At 46.4% G+C, this 18,152-nt stretch overlaps 1 protein-coding gene across 1 annotated transcript in view; it reads left to right on the forward strand.

Moving 5' to 3' along the window:
* Positions 1-18,152, forward strand: part of GALNT15 (polypeptide N-acetylgalactosaminyltransferase 15) — a 143,706-nt gene that overhangs the window by 70,788 nt on the left and 54,766 nt on the right. The window contains exons 4-5 of the mRNA XM_085630980.1: positions 1,624-1,791; positions 11,067-11,184. Coding sequence (XP_085487106.1) covers positions 1,624-1,791; positions 11,067-11,184 — 286 coding nt within the window. The remainder of the gene's footprint in view (positions 1-1,623; positions 1,792-11,066; positions 11,185-18,152) is intronic.

Below are 18,152 nucleotides of genomic sequence, written 5' to 3' on the forward strand. Positions count from 1 at the left end.
CGTCGTCAACGGGTAAAGATGACATATAAAGAAGACATGCATAGGAGGACGAGAAATGGGATAAGAAGTGTGGGTGTCTGGGAGGAGGCGGGAGAGAGGAATGGAATTGAAAAACAGGTGCGAGAGAAAAAGATGGAGTGACGGGGAGAGATGGGGTGAAAGGGAGAGAACAATAGAAGCAGATGAGAGGGAACAAGGGTGTAAGAGGAAGGAAGGAGGTGACAGCTCGGGGTGAGCTGTGAAGGAGCGATGGTCTGGGAGGGTGAAATAGAGACGAGGCAGAGGGCAGGGGTTCATGGGCATGAAAAAGAATATGCGTGTGTTCATCGCACTCAATGGTGATTTCATACTCTCATGGGGTGATGTCATAATGTCGCGGTTTATGAGAGCCTGAAAAATAAAACAGAGTCAGACTACAGTGTAAAGTAACAGTAATTTAATACAGGTGCACCTGAACCGAGGAAGATGAAACCAGCGGAATTCCCAAAATGTAGTGACGCTGTTTGTTCCCTTAACACCCACGGGCAGGACTGATCGTCAGCCAAGCTTCACCTCTTGCAGTCAGTGTTGGTTATCTCACTGGGAAAGTACTAGCAAGGCTACTCGAATTGAGTGATTTAGCAGCCCGCAGCGATTTCCACATACTTAGGGTTTGAAGCATTCTGAACTTGGCCTCGGCTGGTCGAGGAAAGAGGTGAAAATGAAGGGGGTTTACGGGTGCAAAGCAACCATTTGAAAGAAGCGCGCGCGCCTCACAGCTTGGGGAGCCACTAGAAGCCCTGCCTTCATCCGGAGCGATTCTGGCGGGCTGCGATTGGGGGGTTTCAGCGCTGCTGAAGTTTCGCTGGGATGTCACAAGCATTGGTCGCAAGCAAAAAGAAAACGTGCGGCCGCGACCGGAAGTTGAAAAACACGCGAGTGGTGCGCGCAGCGGCAAAAGTAGGCTGGCGAGTGGTGTGCGATGTGCACGCACCATGACGAGAGAGGAATGCCAGATGGCGCCTCTGCTCGTCATTGTGCACGTAACCGCACGCTCTATGCCAGCCAAAAGCGTGTGGTAGCTCTTTGAAAACCCACAAACTAAATGTCTCGCTGGGCAGCGCATGCAGTGGCTCAGGTGAGACCTAAAAAAATTGCTTTATTGTAAAGCAATCACAGACATGGTGGTCTGCGGACCCCGGCAGGCCACCAATCCTGTGATTCCCATTGGGTCGCAAAGGTAGACCTACCTCATGAATATTAATGAGGTAGGTCTATTTGGGAACCCATTAGGAATCTCAAAATGTTGTACATGGGTGTTTTCGATTACCAAATAGCGAATTCGCTATTTGGTAATCGCAAACCATTCCCTACGTACATCTGGCTCTAAATAAGGCATTAGTTTTTGTTCGAGAGCTGTTAAATGAGAGAATGCAGTTGTTTATACTATCATATGGGGAAGGCACACTTGGAAGCAATTGGTGGGTGGGTAACCAATGTCATTCACGACTGTTCAGAGAGCAGAAATAAACTGTCATGCACATCACATGGGAATGTCATGCATAAACACACCTCAAACATGGCAATGTAACACAAAAGCAAAATGAAAACTAGCTAGCCCTGAAACTACGGTTCCTTTTTCAGAAGCTGTGTTGTGTCCCCCGCCTTGGACGTCGTGAATCCGAGGACAGGGGACTACCGTCGAACCAGCGCCCTCCAGCGCGGCGTCTTCGACTGGAACCTCGATGTTCATTGGGGAGCAGTTCCGGAGGATAGGGAGACCGCTGCCAGGCACCCCACTAGTCCTGTCAGGTACATACGGTGAATCTTACAACATTCTTTGCTAACAGGAAGCCCTATTCATAGCTGATGTCACAACTTTAAAGCCACGCTAAGGCTTTATGGTGGCCATCGCATCTGTGTATGCTAACTCTCTTATTGTACAAATCATGAGCCAGATTTATGAGGCTTTTTTCAGCTCGTAAATGGCCCGATTCGTGGAATAAAGCTGTTTGCAGCTGAAAAAAGCATATTTAAATGTACAACGCCCTATTTGCGATTTGGTAAGCTATTGCCAAATCACAAATTGGATTTGCGAGTCGCTATTAGGAAGTGTTATTTCAAGGACCTCCCTTTCTAACAGCGAGTCGCAGTGGTATGTAAGAATGTTTTGCGACCAGAATGCGGTCGTAAAACATTTGCAGTTACCACCAACTTCAAGCTGGTGGTAAGCCGTTCGCAAACAGACCCCTTCCCCTTTGTGAATGGCGGTGCTAAAAAAAATTCTGCCTGCCCTTAAAAAATGAAAAGAAAACTTTTCGTTTTTTTCTTTTAAACGCATCCCTTTAAGGAAAACGGGCTGCATTTGGGGGAAAAAAGTAGCTTTATTTAAAAAGCAAACACAGACATGGTGATCTACTGTCCCAAGCAGGCCACCATTCTTGTAATTGTAGCCATTCACAATGGGTTGCAAATTGTGACCTGCCTGATGAATGTTGATGAGGCAGGTCCATTTCTGATCCACTGCGAACAGTGGCGGCTGGCAGGGAACAGGGGTGGCGGGCAGGGGGATAGGGGGACAAAAGTTGCACTTACCTTTCCTCAGCTTCAGACCCGGAAGCAGGAAGCACACAGGCTCCCCTAAGCTTATCACAATGCTACAATGCAGCGTTGTAATTGGTCACGGTGCTCAGATGGGGACAGGGGACCTGGGCATGTTCCCCATCAGGCTGTGTATTACAGCCTGGTGGGGAACATGCAAAGTGCGCAAGACGACCGGCCAAACAGTCATCGGCACTTAGAGTGTTCAAACCACTCCTCCCCCTGCTCTGGCCAGCACCGCCCCACCCTAACCTAGCCCCGCAGCGCAGAAAAGTAAAATGATAATTACGATGTTATTATAATTCTATTTTTCCTTTGTTCTGCTCTGAGAGCAGGGGGGCGACGCTCCCCCGCCTTAGCGGAGGAGCCGCCCCTGACTGCGAATCGCTAACAATGTCAAACACACTGCTGTACATCGCAGTTTGCGTTTTCTTAATAGCGAATCGCTAAAATTCGCTATTAGGAAATCTTAAACGCAAAATTTCGTACATCTAGCCCCATATTTGCAATTTGAAATGTATGAACAGCACCTTTACCCGAGGTATCAAGGCGCTCTCTCTATCCGTATTAAGACTCGAGCAGAAACAAAACCGTCAAACTACTGGAAAGGAAAGAACCAGCTATTTACGACTTTTTAAAATGTCAATATGTGTAAGTTCTGACGAGCAGATAGTGGAAGCCGAATCCGAGAAAGAGAAAAAGATGACAAATTAGCCTTTAGCACCATCTTGTGGAATGAGCCATTTTATCTGCCCTGTCATTAATAACATGGCAGCTTTATAAATATATATGTTACATCACGAGAGCAGGACTGGGCAGAAAGTGGGCTCTCTCACATACCCCCAGGAGTGGCTCCTCCGTTATGGTGGAGGAGCGTTGCCCCACTAGGTGGCAGCAGAGGTAAGCACTTGAAAAATAAAATGATAATAAACCAATTTCATTATCATTTTAATTTTCTTCTTACCTGCGGCTGACAGCGAGCACGTCATAGGGCGGGCCCATGCACTCTGTGTACAACAGCAGTGGGGAAGAGGCGTCTTAGGCCAGTTAAACCGTCATGCGCACTTAGCATTTCTCTGCCCGGTTGTGTTGCACAACCGGGTGGAGAAAAGCCACAAGCTCCTAGTCCCTGTCTGAGCACCAAACCACGGCGATCAGACCAATCCCAGTGCCGCTTTCATGCTGGGAATAGCATTCGCACCATGAGAGCAGCACCAGGAATTGGCATCTGGGAGCCTGTGCAGTGTGATCAGCCCAAGACTGGACCAGCATCAGGGTCGGGAGAGGAGCAATTTGGCAGGTAAGTTCTATTTTTGTTTTATTTTGTCTGCCCCCGCACCACTGCTTCTGATCCCGTGCCGCCGCCACTGCATACCCCTTCTCTCCCTCTTCTGCTGGACCTGCAAATTATCCTATTTTGTTATTAACACATGCAGGGGACTTCAATGGAAACCTGTCAGGCAGGTGCAGTGTTTCAGAAGCACCTGCAACTGCTTTGCCTGCATTTTCCACAAGTTTAAAATCAGGGGAACAATAGTGCTGGCACTGCAGGCGATCTGTGTTATATTCTCATGTTGTTTCCCCAAGTTTTCCCTTTGTGCTACCAATCCCTCCCCCCCCCCCCCCCGTTTCATCTCCTGCGGACCCTCCCAGAATGCTGATGAGTCAGAGGAACCAGATACTTCAGTTAAGTACGTCTCAGAGTTGTTGCTGGATGAGTCAAAAACATCATGATTGAGGCATGTAATATGTCATCATAACTATCATCAGACAATCCTTTACTTGTTTTATTCTGAAAACTTGGTACATCACTTTTCTGAGTTGCAGTTGGCTGTCTGCCTCAGACTCGCACTGGATCTGCAGCACAATGGATCAGTGTGATTTGCAGACATTTCTGATCCTTCCATCCTAAAATGTTAGCTCCTCTGAGAGCTATGTAGATTTTGATTATTGCTGAGCTGTCTTTGAATGTCATGTGAGCAGTAAACTACCCCAAGAAGTGAATTCTGCGCCCATTGAAAGTCAAAGCCTTTTGTCCGGATCTATCATGGCTTTCGCAGATGCAGCTAGCTTAGAGTGAAACATATGGTTTTCAGATGCAAAAAACACAATTTGGAGGTTTGAGGGATTCATATGCCTACTGCTCCCCCTAAACACAAACCATTAGAATGATATCCTTCCTTTCAGAGTTGTCTTCTTAGTCATTTTTGGCATTATATGGCATTGTTTCTACCATTTGACCAATTCTTCTTTCCGATGACTTCTTAGAATTGCAGAAAACTTTAGCGAAATGACCATTTTCCTTGCAAATGCTGCATTCTTTGTTGGACAGTTCCCTAAGGTGGCCATATGAAGTGGGATATTTTATTTCCAACACCACATTCAGAGGCTGGTCAGCATCAATGAAAATCTACATAGCTCTCAGAGGAGCTAATGTTTTAGGATGGAGGGTTCAGAAACATCTACAAATCCCATTGAAACATTGTGGTACAGATCCAGCACTAGTAGTTAAGGATGTGTGCATGAAAGAACATATTATTAATACTTATTTAGAGGTGTTTTGCGATAAAATGGGCATGCCTAAAGAATTTTAACATTGCATCAAACAAATGAACACAGCTATGCCCAAAAGACAAGAAATGAGAGGTGTGACATTCAGCGTATGGAAAGACATGTAAAAGTTATTGGACAAACTTTAGTCAAATTATATTATCGAGAAAACTGAATCCTCTAAATGGATTTCTTCAAGACTCCCAACAAAGAAGACTAACGGAGACCTCAGGTTATGTGTGGACCTCAGGACACTAAATGATAACATCACCATTGACAGGCATCTCTCGCCCCAAAAAGTGACTTACTCTCACTTTCAGATGGAGCAACATCCTTTTCTACACTGGATATATACAGTGCTTACCACCAAGTAGAATTATCAAAGGACTTAAACACTTAATGGCCTTTATTACTCCATTTGGAGTGTTTCAATACAAGAAGATGCTGTTCAGGTTTGCATTGGCTGCATATTTATGTCATGGCATAAAGCACCACATATTCAAGGACATGGAAGACCAAGCAACATAAGTAGGTAAGGTAAAAACGAACATTTCAAACTCTTAAAGAAGTACGCAGAAGATTATAGACAGAGGGGCACGTTCTCTGTGCTTAAAAATGCAAATTCTGTGAGTCAGAAGATGATTACCTGGGGCACACAATTTCTGCCAAAAATGTTGTCCCTAAAGGTTTATTAGTGGATGCCATAAAGAATGCTCCATCTCCAGACGACAGAGAGAAATTAATGTCATTTGCAGGACTGCATGAAAATTATGGGAAATTTGTGAGGAATTGTGCTTCAGAAATGGAACCTCTACATACCCTCTTACACAAGGGGGCAGACTCTGAATGGGGGCAAGAACAAGAAAAAGAAAAAGCTTTCAAGTACATAAAAGAACAAATCGTCAGTGCACAATCCTTTCAAACATTTTCTATTGGAAAACACTGCATCATTTCTGTTGATGCCAGTAGATATGGCCTGGTGAGCAGTGCATTTACAGAAACCTTGATCTGCAGAGTAGATTGTAGCCTTTGTATCAAATACCTTAAATGAAACAATGAGAAAGGACTCAGTCATTGAAAGGAAGGTTCTTGCTTGAGTTTAGGCTGCCAACAATTTCAGACACTTTGAAGGTCATTATGGTGACGGACGGAGCGCCACCGCCAGCCATGCGGTGGTGATCCGTCCGTCACCAAACGTGGAGTGACGGCCCGCCAGATCATGATGGCGGGCGGATCCACACTGTGGTGGATGGAAAGACCGTCCGTCACGGCCTCACCACAGGCAATCGGACCGATTGCCTGGTGGAGGGGACTGCAGGCATGAAATGGTGATGGTGCCTAGCAGGCACCACCCACCATATCATGATGCAGCCTTTGAGCCAGACTTTCCATGATGGCGATACGGTCATGAAAAGGCTGGCGGAGGTTTTGTTTGGGGGCCTGTTGCGGGCCTCCAAAGTGTTGGGGTGGTGTATGTGCACAGAGGATATCCATGTTAACTCCCTACATTTCAGTGCACCAAGTGGCAGGCACTGTGTGGTGCCTGCCACGTAGTGCAGTGAAATGTAGAACCTGCATTTTTGACATCGTGGAGGGTGCTGCTGTCAGCAGTAGCCGCCGCAATGTTAAATATGCAAGATGCGTCTGCCATGGGGGCAGTCGCATCCTGATTTGCAGTGCAGGACCGCTGCATGTATGGGGGAGGGTCCCGGTTTACACAAGGATGGTGGACAGACTCCAGACCGTTTGCCATTCTAATGAGCCCCTTTATTTGGGGCAACCAATTTACTTTGCATACAGACCACAAACCCTCAGTTCAAATGTTGTTACATGGAGGTGGTATGAATGTTACTGCTATATCATGAGACTGAGTTCAAAATTTCAAGAGTACTGTTTTCACATTTTGTATGTTCCAGGGAATAAGAATCAGACAACAGACTATTTATCCAGGTCACGTTACTAAGTGAAGAATCAAAAACTTTTGACGAGAGTGAAATTGATGTTGCTTGTCTAAAAGATGTGTGTGTAGAATGAGAAGGAAATGTTAATGAGGATTTTTGGGTAGTGGAAGATTTCAGAGATGATTAACTCAGTCTTGCTAAAAAGTATACTTGTGAAGGATGGCCATCTTCCAAGGGGATGGCAGAGTCTCCTCATCCATTTTGACAGGTAGCCTCCGAATTGAGTGTGCAAGGTACTCTTTTGAAACGACAAGTGTGTACCTCCAGAAGGAATTTGTAAGATCTTATTATATCCACATCATAAAGAACACATGGGAATGTCTGCTTTAAAGAACTTGCTGCACTCTCATTTTTGGTGGCCAGGCAGGAGTGAATGCTGCTGCAGACCCCTTGGTGAGGGAATGTGCTGTGTGTGCCAAAGCAGATTAAAGCTGTAAGATAGTTACTAGCCCTTTGCATCCTTTTCAGTGGCCAGAGTTTGCCTGACATAAACGTGGGTTAGACATAGCTGGTGCATTTAAGAATGTACCATCTAATGTGCCATATGCAATTGTCCACATTCATTACAGTTCCTGGGGGCCTGAGGTCATGTTTTTGGAAAGGGTGATGACATCCATAGTTCTGGACTTTCTGATTGAAGTTTTTAATAGGGAAGATTTTCCAGAATACGTTTATAACGATAATAGAGTTCAGTTTTTATCTACAGAACTGTTGTGTTCATGCAAACTGATAGGACGTGTGAGCCAGAGCTCTTTGTAATTTGACTACGCGCTATTCCAATTGACATGTAAAGCATTGCCAATAGATTGATGCGGTTACGCAAATTTACTTTGGGGTTATCATTCCTGGAAAATATAGACTAAATTCTCCAGCTACACCCCGCTCTTTTGGGGGTTTGTGATTTGTTTGCCTAACCCCAGGAAATGTTTCCAGACACAATCAATCATGTTGCAATCTATGGACCTTGGATGACCCCTGTCCCTTTAAATCTTCCAATATTCGTAGGGAACTTGACTTAACCCCTCTAGATTTTAATACCTATGATTTTTGGATCCAATCCTGAATGTACTGTTTATCATTTGCTGCAAGAGTGCTACCTAATGAGTGTTTCTCATTCCTTGTCCTGATGATGACCCTGTACAAATAACCTCAAGGAGTCGAAACATTGACACAATAATAGTGTACTGTACTGTTTATGTAATTCAGGAGCCTGCAACTCTGTGTTAGAGGTTACATCAAACAACTGCGCATCCTCCACAGTCACTATTTATGTAGATATTGTATAGCACAAGCGCACCTTTTACTCACCTACCTCACTTTCACTGCGCCGTTGCATCGTTTGGGAATGCCTCTTTAATTCTGAATGTATATGTTTACAGAGTTGAATGAGTTTGTTTTACTAAGATTCCAAGTGTTGATTAATCATTTATAATCTGTTCTTCTAGTAAAACCAATCTATTGATGGTTATTCACTAGGTCACCGTGGAAGTTGAGGTTCACACTTCCCCCTTAAGGGACCATTGTCTCCTATTATATTGAACTACCCAGGTCCCAGGGTTACTGGGTTCCCCCTTGTTTTACATATATATGTTTTCTACAGCTGCACAATATCAGACATATTTAAACTGCTGTGTATGATCCATAGAGCAATGGCCAGGTGGATCGCTTCAACATTTGCAGAAAAGCATCCACCTTGCCATTGTTAGCACAATGCCCACTTTATTGCATACACACGCTAGATTGTGGGCGTATAGAATCATCCCCGATACTATCAAGGGACTAATGTTATGTTATGTTATGTTATTCATGATTTATACAGCGCACGGCTACTCCGAAGAGTGTCCGGCCGCTACAGAAAACCACAGACAACCAACCAAAACGAAAGACGCCCCTAGTCGCTGTCCTAGAGAACAAAAAAGGAGACCTAAAGCTGAAAAAGCCACGTCTTCAGGTTTCGTCTAAAGGTCAGAAGGTTGGAGCTTTGACGTAGTGAGAGAGGGAGGCCATTCCAGAGACGAGAGGCCATAACCTGAAATGATCTTCCTCCAACCCGCGAAAGCCTGAATCTTGGAATTAAGGTCAGGGACTTGGAGGAGGATCTTAAAGAGCACTGAGGCGCGTAGGGCTGAACTCTTTCCCGTAAATACGGGGCCCCGATCCCATGGAGAGCCTTAAAGACCAGAACCAGGGCTTTAAAATAAATTCTTTTTTTCACTGGAAGCCAGTGGAGTGACGACAGCAGATGTGAGGTATGCTTTCTGGGCTTAGTTAAAAAAATAGCCCTGGCAGCCACATTCTGGATGATTTGTAGCCGACTCAGTAGATACTCGGGAAGACCCAAATAATTAACATAATCAAGTCTTGACAACACCAAGGCCTGGACAACTGTTTTACGATGTGATACTGGGAGAAGTGGAAGAACATTTTTCAACATCTTCAAAATCCCAAAGCAGGTGCCAGCCACAGATTGCACTTGCGTCTTCATAGAAAGAGTAGAGTCCAATTTGACCCCCAGATTCTTCACAATCGTCACTTCCGAGAGTGGGGGAGACATGTCCTGTGGCCACCAGGAAAGCCAAGCTTCATGGGTTTGGGAGCCAAAAAAGATGATCTCCGATTTATCGGAGTTACACTTTAATTGGTTGTCATTAAACCATGCAAAAATCTCCCCGAGGCAGTTTTTTATACAGTCCCCATCAAACTCCGAGCCCTTCTCACTAGCGAACAACAACTGAGTGTCGTCCAGATATGACACTATTTTATCACCATGCTTTTCAGCGAGAAGGGCGAGAGGGGCGATGTACAAATTAAATAGCGTGGGACTAAGGATAGATCCCTGCGGAACCCCCACATTCAAGGAGGGAATTTCAGCTGAAAAGGGGGGTGTCCACACTGTTTGAGAGCGATTACGTAGCAAGGATCTCATCAATTTCAGAACCAGGCCTCCAAGCCCGCCACTCTCCAGTCTTTGCAATAAAAGCTTGTGAGGGACGGTATCGAAGGCCGCGGAGAAATCAAGCAGCACTAGAACTGCGCTCCCACCCCTATCCAGCGTGGTTTTGACCATCTCGGCCATCTCCAGCAAGGCAGTTTCTGTGCTGAAGTTGGCTCTAAAACCTGACTGGCTAATGCCTTTCCAGTTGTTGAAAGGTAGGCCACACTCATCCTTGATATGTCCCTGGTGGCTCAAAGCCAAGTTCTCCAAATCTAAGCAGAGTGTCCCTGGGTTTAACCACAATGTAGGTCAATTCCAAAGTGTTGGCCAAACAAGCTGTGCAAAAAGCTGTTAGTATTCACTGCAAAAAGTAGCTGATGCACATATTTCTGTAGGTGACTTGGTGAGAATTTGTTCGTCTAGGTATGTGGATAAGGGCAAGAGTGAATTTTCTAAACCCATCAAAGTACTAAGGGTCAATAAAGGTAGAGTGATCACTCAGGGTGGTAAGAGTTGGAGTCTGAGGAGGACGTAAAGTAATGCACCATGTTTCCAAGACAAAGCAAGTGAAGTATTCTCTGATGATATGTGCCTCTCACATGGATGCTCCTGAAGTTACCAGCACCAGTTCTGAGATGTATTTGCCTCCAACCAAAGTATCTGGTTTCTCTGACTCTACTCTTAGTTCTCCCAACCTTAGCACTGTTGCTGACCTTGTCAAGACCTTCCCAGAGCTCAGATTCCCTCCAGAACAATGTTACCTGATGATTGGCTGTCCGCAGCAGTCTATTTGTGTGGTCTCGAACTTTGAAAGAAGGAAGGTGTGTTATATGTTCTTCTTGTTTCCCCAAGGGGGGTCTTTGAGAGGCGGTTCATGGCATTCTGCTGATGCCGACCCCCACTTATGGCTCCACTGTGGGGCATCTTTCCTCCATCTGTCAGTCTGGGTACCAGAATCTAGGCTGCTGTTCTAGAGACAATGCCCCTTTGATTCCTTTAACACTGAAAGGCTGACTGCTTGTAATTTCTCCTCTGCCTAGGAGCCCCGTGGCACCCGGGGGTGTCCTAGCAGTGGACAGACACTACTTTCAGAACCTTGGAGGCTACAATACTGGTCTATCCACATGGGGGGCAGAAAACCTGGAGCTGTCACTCAGGGTAAGTTTCTGAGCTGAGGTCACAAGATTACAAACAACAGCAATGCATGCAGGATAAACAAGCATAGCCTTGTCGTTATACTGATGAATGATCTGACATATTAAGACTACATTCTGTGTGGCCTTTGGTGACATAAATGTCAAAGAGCGATAGCTAGGGTATCCCGTCTCTCTTCTGCTGCACTGAACTTACAGGCTGGTCCAGTGGTTTCCAAACTTCTTTGACCCACGGCTCCCTTGACCTATTGGCCATGGCTCCCCACTATGTTACTTTTTTTTGGGGGGGGGGGGGGGGGTATGTAGCCCGGCTTCGGGAGTACTTCCATTTTTCTCCCTGAAAATAATTGGAATGAAGCTGATGAAAGTATTATACATCATACATCATACAATCATACACACAGGGTGTTTCATATTATTCAGGCGGCACTCTAATAAAATATTACTAGTTACACTTCTTTGCCCATGCATTTTTTAGAGAACCCTCTCATTATCCCACTTACAGTGCTAGATAGCACCCCTATACATGTAGGCCCCACTGCCCAAAGTGTTTCTGCGCTTGAAGAATATTTGCATGCACTTCCATTTCTACCCATGTCATGCGTGCCGACACACCTGTCTCAGCAGGGTGACGCACTATTTCGTAAACCAAATGCAGCTTTTTTTTGAGCTGTCTCCTCCCTAAAATTGCCTCCAATTCAATGCAAGCCAAATACATTCCTCAGATTTTCTTTTTTTTAACGTCCCTCTTTCTTGCTTCCAAATGTTGGCATTATGCCATATATGGTGTTTTACTTCCCTGTGCTTATGGAGAGAGCAGGCCTATCTGGAAATGTGTGTATACTGGAAGAAATGTGTGCTGGAAGTACCTATGGTTCAAGTACACATGTCAATACTTAATAACACTTAGTGTGTTTGAGAGACAGGACAACTTTACTTTCCAGATAACTTGCATTGGTTTAAAATGCATTTGGAAAAAACTAAACTATCAACACGTCTTTAAAAATAAATCAGGCGTCTTGTGCTTACTTTGGGAGTGATGGAATGTGGGGATCCAGTGAAATATGGAGATCATCTCCCTCGACATGCCATCAGTTAAGCACTACGTTTCCAGCTTTAGGCATGCCACTTACAAATCATCGATATCATGCATGTAAGTCTAATGTGTTTAACTGAGGCCAACAAGCCCTTCAACTTTAAAGTGCTTGGTGCGCGGCTCCCCTCGCTAGTTTTGACTGTGCACCAGGGAGCTGCGGTGCACAGATTGGGAATCACTGGGCTGGTCCATTTAACAGGAGAGCGATCCCTCATTATCCACTGAGCTTACAACCAATGCACTCAACAGAAGAAATCCTTCTTATGGTCTGGCGGGTGGAAAAGGGATGCATAGACAGCAGACCCACCCTGCAGCACACACAGCTCTGGCAGCCATGCTCGACATAGCAGAGACGTCACATATGGTATAGTGACTCCCACAGGCTGGTGTATGCACAGCAGAGGGTATCAGCACCTTAGTACTCCACTGGAAGCAGGCAGGTACATGTATGGATATTTATTGACACTTTTCAGGGTGCACAGAATAGGATGAGGGGTAGGTAGAATAGTGCACCACCCATCGGATGATGTCAGCGGCTGATCCCCTGGGCAGCTTCCGCACGTAACCACTGACCCACTCAGGGGCATAGGTATGAGCGGATATGAATACGCGCTACTACCTTGTTTATTTTGTTATCGTAGTTGCTGATCTTTCTGAACTTTTTATGCGTGCTCCTGGGGCGGCGTTTTCATTCAAAGTGTTGTCAATACAATTGGTTGCTGCACTTCGTTCATAGATGTGTCCCCCTGTGTACAGCGTTAATCGAATCGAAGTTTTGAAATATTTGAGGCGACTCGTAGTTGATTGGATTTCAATTCATGTATTTATTCATACATTGTGAATTTCCGCAATAAATGGTTAATCTTTGTTATTGTATTTTGTGGACTTTCTTATCCAATGCATTCCGGGTATAAATACCCTTCGTCAGGGATTAGTCCTATGGTAAGAATGTAAGTATCATGAACAACTGTGCACAGTGGTATTTTTGTATAATATTCTGTTGGTTCTTTCGTACTAAACAACTCAAATCAACAGTGGCTCAACACTTTCACGAAAACCAACATAACATTTGTCAACTCCGATTCCTGATCCTCGAAGTGGTACAAAAAAAAGGACGCGACAACAAAAAATTCCTGTTACAGCGAGAAAATTTCTGGATAAAAAAATAACAAAGATTAACCATTTATTGCGGAAATTCACAATGTATGAATAAATACATGAATTGAAATCCAATCAACCACGAGTCGCCTCAAATATTTCAAAACTTTGATTCGATTAACGCTGTGCCCAGGGGGACACATCTATGAACGAAGTGCAGCAACCATTTGCATATGTATGAGCTCCATGTGCCTCCAGAGCATCACTTTTTGTGACGCTTCTGCAGCCAAACCTTGAAATCATATTTATGAGACGAGGCAAAGCCACTTTGCATGGCTTTGAGTGGCCTCACAGAAACGGAGTAAGGGAAGCCAGCGCAAGTCGCTGCGTCACCTTTCTCTGCATTCGGGATGCGATTCATGGCCATTGCAGTGGGTGTTCCCACACAACAACCATGCATTTCACACGTTCCCAGATTTACAAAACCATGTAAACCTGGGGATGCGTCAAAACCTTACATCTCCCAAGGTGAGGTGCAATGGATAATTACGGTGCATTCCTGCCTTTTCACTTTGGTGTAGGGCAGTGCAGCCAGGTGACTTGCTGCGCTGCCCTACGCCAAATCCCCATAAATGAAGGCTTCCGAATTCAAAGGTGTGACCTTGTGACATCACAGGACGCAGCATCAGGACCAGAGAAGGACAACAGTGGCCATCAGACAGACACAGGGCGCTCTTTAGGCTGGATTCATGGCTTGTGTCCTACCCCCCTGGAGGTCTGTACAGAGCCCTAACCCACCTTGTAAGTGGATTATAGAATTTGGAGGTCTGTACAGAGCCCTACCCCCCTTGTGAGGGGATTCCAGAGTTTGGTGGTCTGTAGAGAGCCCTACCCCCCTTGCCAAGGGGATTCTAGGGTTTGGCTGTCTGTGCAGAGCCCTACCCCCTTGCGAGGGGATTCTAGAGTTTGGAGGTCTGTACAGATCCCTACCCCACCTCGTGAGGAGATTCTAGGGTTTGGTGGTCTGTAAAGAGCCCTACCCTCCTTGTGATGGTATTCTAGAGTTTGAAGGTCTGTACAGAGCCCTACACCCCTTGCGAGGGGATTCTGGAGTTTTGTGGTCTGTACAGAGCCTTACAATCCTTGTGAAGGGATTCCAGAGTTTGGAGGTCTGTACAGAGCCCTACACCCCTTTTGAGGGTATTCTAGAGTTTGGTGGTCTGTACAGAGCCCTACCCCCCTTGTGAGGTGATTCCAGAGTTTGGAGGTCTGTACAGAGCCCTACACCCCTTTTGAGGGTATTCTAGAGTTTGGTGGTCTGTACAGAGCACTAACCTTCGTGAGGGATTCTAGAGTTTGGAGGTCTGGACAGAGCCCTACCCCACCTTGTGAGGGGATTCCAGTGTCTGGAGGTCTGTACAGAGGCCTACACCCCTTGTGAGGGTATTCTAGAGTTTGAAGGTATGTACAGAGCCCTAAGACCCTTGTGAGGGGATTCTAGACTTTGGAGGTATGTACAGAGCCCTTCCCCTTGTGAGGTGATTTTAGATTTTGGTTGTCTGTACAGAACCCTAAGCCCCATGTGAGGGGATTCTGGAGTTTGGAGGTCTGGACAGAGCCCTACCCTATTGTGAGGTGATTCGAGATTTTGGTAGTCTGTACAGAGCCCTACCCCCCTTGTGTAAGGATTCTAGAGTTTGGTGGTCTGTATAGAGCCCTAACCCACCTTGTAAGTAGATTATAGAATTTGGAGGTCTGGACAGAGCCCTACCCCCCCTTGTGAGGGGATTCCAGAGTTTGGTGGTCTGTAGAGAGCCCTACCCCCCTTGCCAAGGGGATTCTAGAGTTTGGCTGTCTGTACAGAGCCCTACCCCCTTGCGAGGGGATTCTAGAGTTTGGAGGTCTGTACAGAGCCCTACCCCCATTGTGAGGGGATTCTAGAGTTTGGATGTCTGTACAGAGCCCTACCCCCCTTGTGTGTGGATTCTAGAGTTTGGATGTCTGTACAGAGCCCTACCCCCCTTGTGTGTGGATTCTAGAGTTTGGTGGTCTGTACAGAGCCCTACCCCAGCTTGTATGGGGATTCTAGAGTTTGGAGGTCTGTACAGAGCCCTACCCGCATTCTGAGGTGATTCTAGAGTTTGGAGTTCTGGACAGAAACATACCACCCTTGTGAGGCCATTCTAGAGTTTGGAGGTCTGTACAGAGCCCTTCCCCCCTTGTGTGAGGATTCTAGAGTTTGGTGGTCTGTATAGATCTCTACCCTCCTTGTGAGGGGATTCTAGAGTTTGGTGGTCTGTACAGAGCCTTACCCCATTATGAGGTGACTCTGGAATTTGGAGGTCTCTACAGAGCCCTACCCTACCTTCTGCGATGATTCCAGAGTTTGGTGTCTGTAGAGAGCCCTACCCCCCTTGCCAAGGGGATTCTAGAGTTTGGAGTTCTGGACAGAAACATACCCCCCTTGTGAGGGGATTCTAGAGTATGGTGGTCTGTACAGAGCTGTAACTCCCTTGTGTGAGGTTTCTAGAGTTTGATGGTCTGTACAGAGCCTTACCCCCTTATGAGGGGATTCTAGAGTTTGATGGTCTGTACAGAGCCCTAACTCCCTTGAGAGGTGATTCTAGAGTTTGGAGGTCTGGACAGAGCCCTACTCCCTTGTGAGGGGATTCCAGAGTTTGGTGGTCTGTAGAGAGCCCTACCCCACCTCGTGAGGGGATTCTACGGTTTGGCTGTCTGTACAGAGCCCTACCCCCTTGCGAGGGGATTCTAGAGTTTGGAGGTCTGTACAGATCCCTACCCCACCTCGTGAGGGGATTCTAGGGTTTGGTGGTCTGTAAAGAGCCCTACCCTCCTTGTGATGGTATTCTAGAGTTTGGAGGTCTGTACAGAGCCCTACAATCCTTGTGAAGGGATTCCAGAGTTTGGAGGTCTGTACAGAGCCCTACACCCCTTTCGAGGGTATTCTAGAGTTTGGTGGTCTGCACAGAGCACTAACCTTCGTGAGGGATTCTAGAGTTTGGAGGTCTGGACAGAGCCCTACCCCACCTTGTGAGGGGATTCCAGTGTCTGGAGGTCTGTACAGAGGCCTACACCCCTTGTGAGGGTATTCTAGAGTTTGAAGGTATGTACAGAGCCCTAAGACCCTTGTGAGGGGATTCTAGACTTTGGAGGTATGTACAGAGCCCTTCCCCTTGTGAGGTGATTCTAGATTTTGGTTGTCTGTACAGAACCCTAAGCCCCATGTGAGGGGATTCTGGAGTTTGGAGGTCTGGACAGAGCCCTACCCTATTGTGAGGTGATTCGAGATTTTGGTAGTCTGTACAGAGCCCTACCCCCCTTGTGTAAGGATTCTAGAGTTTGGTGGTCTGTATAGAGCCCTAACCCACCTTGTAAGTAGATTATAGAATTTGGAGGTCTGGACAGAGCCCTACCCCCATTGTGAGGGGATTCCAGAGTTTGGAGGTCTGTACAGAGCCCTACCCCCATTGTGAGGGGATTCTAGAGTTTGGAGTTCTGGACAGAAATATACCCCCTTGTGAGGTCATTCTAGAGTTTGGTGGTCTGTACAGAGCCCTTCCCCATTGTGAGGGGATTCTAGAGTGTGTTGGTCTGTACAGAGCCCTACCCCCCTTGTGTGTGGATTCTAGAGTTTGGTGGTCTGTACAGAGCCCTACCCCAGCTTGTATGGGGAATCTAGAGTTTGGAGGTCTGTACAGAGCCATTCCCCATTGTGAGTGGATTCTAGAGTTTGGAGGTCTGTACAGAGCCCTACCCCCATTCTGAGGTGATTCTAGAGTTTGGAGGTCTGGACAGAGCCCTACTCCCTTGTGAGGGGTTTCTGGAGTTTGGAGGTCAGTACAGAACCCTATCCCCATTGTGAGTGGATCCTAGAGTTTGGAGTTCTGGACAGAAACATACCACCCTTGTGAGGCCATTCTAGAGTTTGGAGGTCTGTACAGAGCCCTTCCCCCCTTGTGTGAGGATTCTAAAGTTTGGTGGTCTGTATAGATCTCTACCCTCCTTGTGAGGGGATTCTGGAGTTTGGTGGTCTGTACAGAGCCTTACCCCATTATGAGGTGACTCTGGAATTTGGAGGTCTCTACAGAGCCCTACCCTACCTTCTGCGATGATTCCAGAGTTTGGTGTCTGTAGAGAGCCCTACCCCCCTAGCCAAGGGGATTCTAGAGTTTGGCTGTCTTTACAGAGCCCTACCCCCTTGTGAGGGGATTCTAGAGTTTGGAGGTCTGTACAGAGCCCTACCCCCATTGTGAGGGGATTCTAGAGTTTGGAGTTCTGGACAGAAACATACCACCCTTGTGAGGTCATTCTAGAGTTTGGAGGTCTGAGCAGAGCCATTCCCCATTGTGAGGGGATTCTAGAGTTTGGAGGTCTGTACAGAGTCCTAAGCCCCTTGTGAGGGGATTCTAGAGTTTGGTGGTCTGTACAGAGCTGTAACTCCCTTGTGTGAGGTTTCTAGAGTTTGATGGTCTGTACAGAGCCTTACCCCACCCTGTATGGGGATTCTAGAGTTTGGTGGTCTGTACAGAGCCCTAACTCCCTTGTGTGAGGATTCTAGAGTTTGGAGGTCTGTACAGAGCCCTACCCCCTTGAGAGGTGATTCTAGAGTTTGGAGGTCTGGACAGAGCCCTACTCCCTTGTGAGGGGTTTCTGGAGTTTGAAGGTCTGTACAGAGCCCTACCCCCATTGTGAGGGGATTCTAGAATTTGGAGTTCTGGACAGAAACATACCCCCCTTGTGAGGTCATTCTAGAGTTT

This window comes from Triturus cristatus, chromosome 10 (genome assembly GCF_964204655.1).
Source record: "Triturus cristatus chromosome 10, aTriCri1.1, whole genome shotgun sequence".
NCBI lineage: Eukaryota > Metazoa > Chordata > Amphibia > Caudata > Salamandridae > Triturus > Triturus cristatus.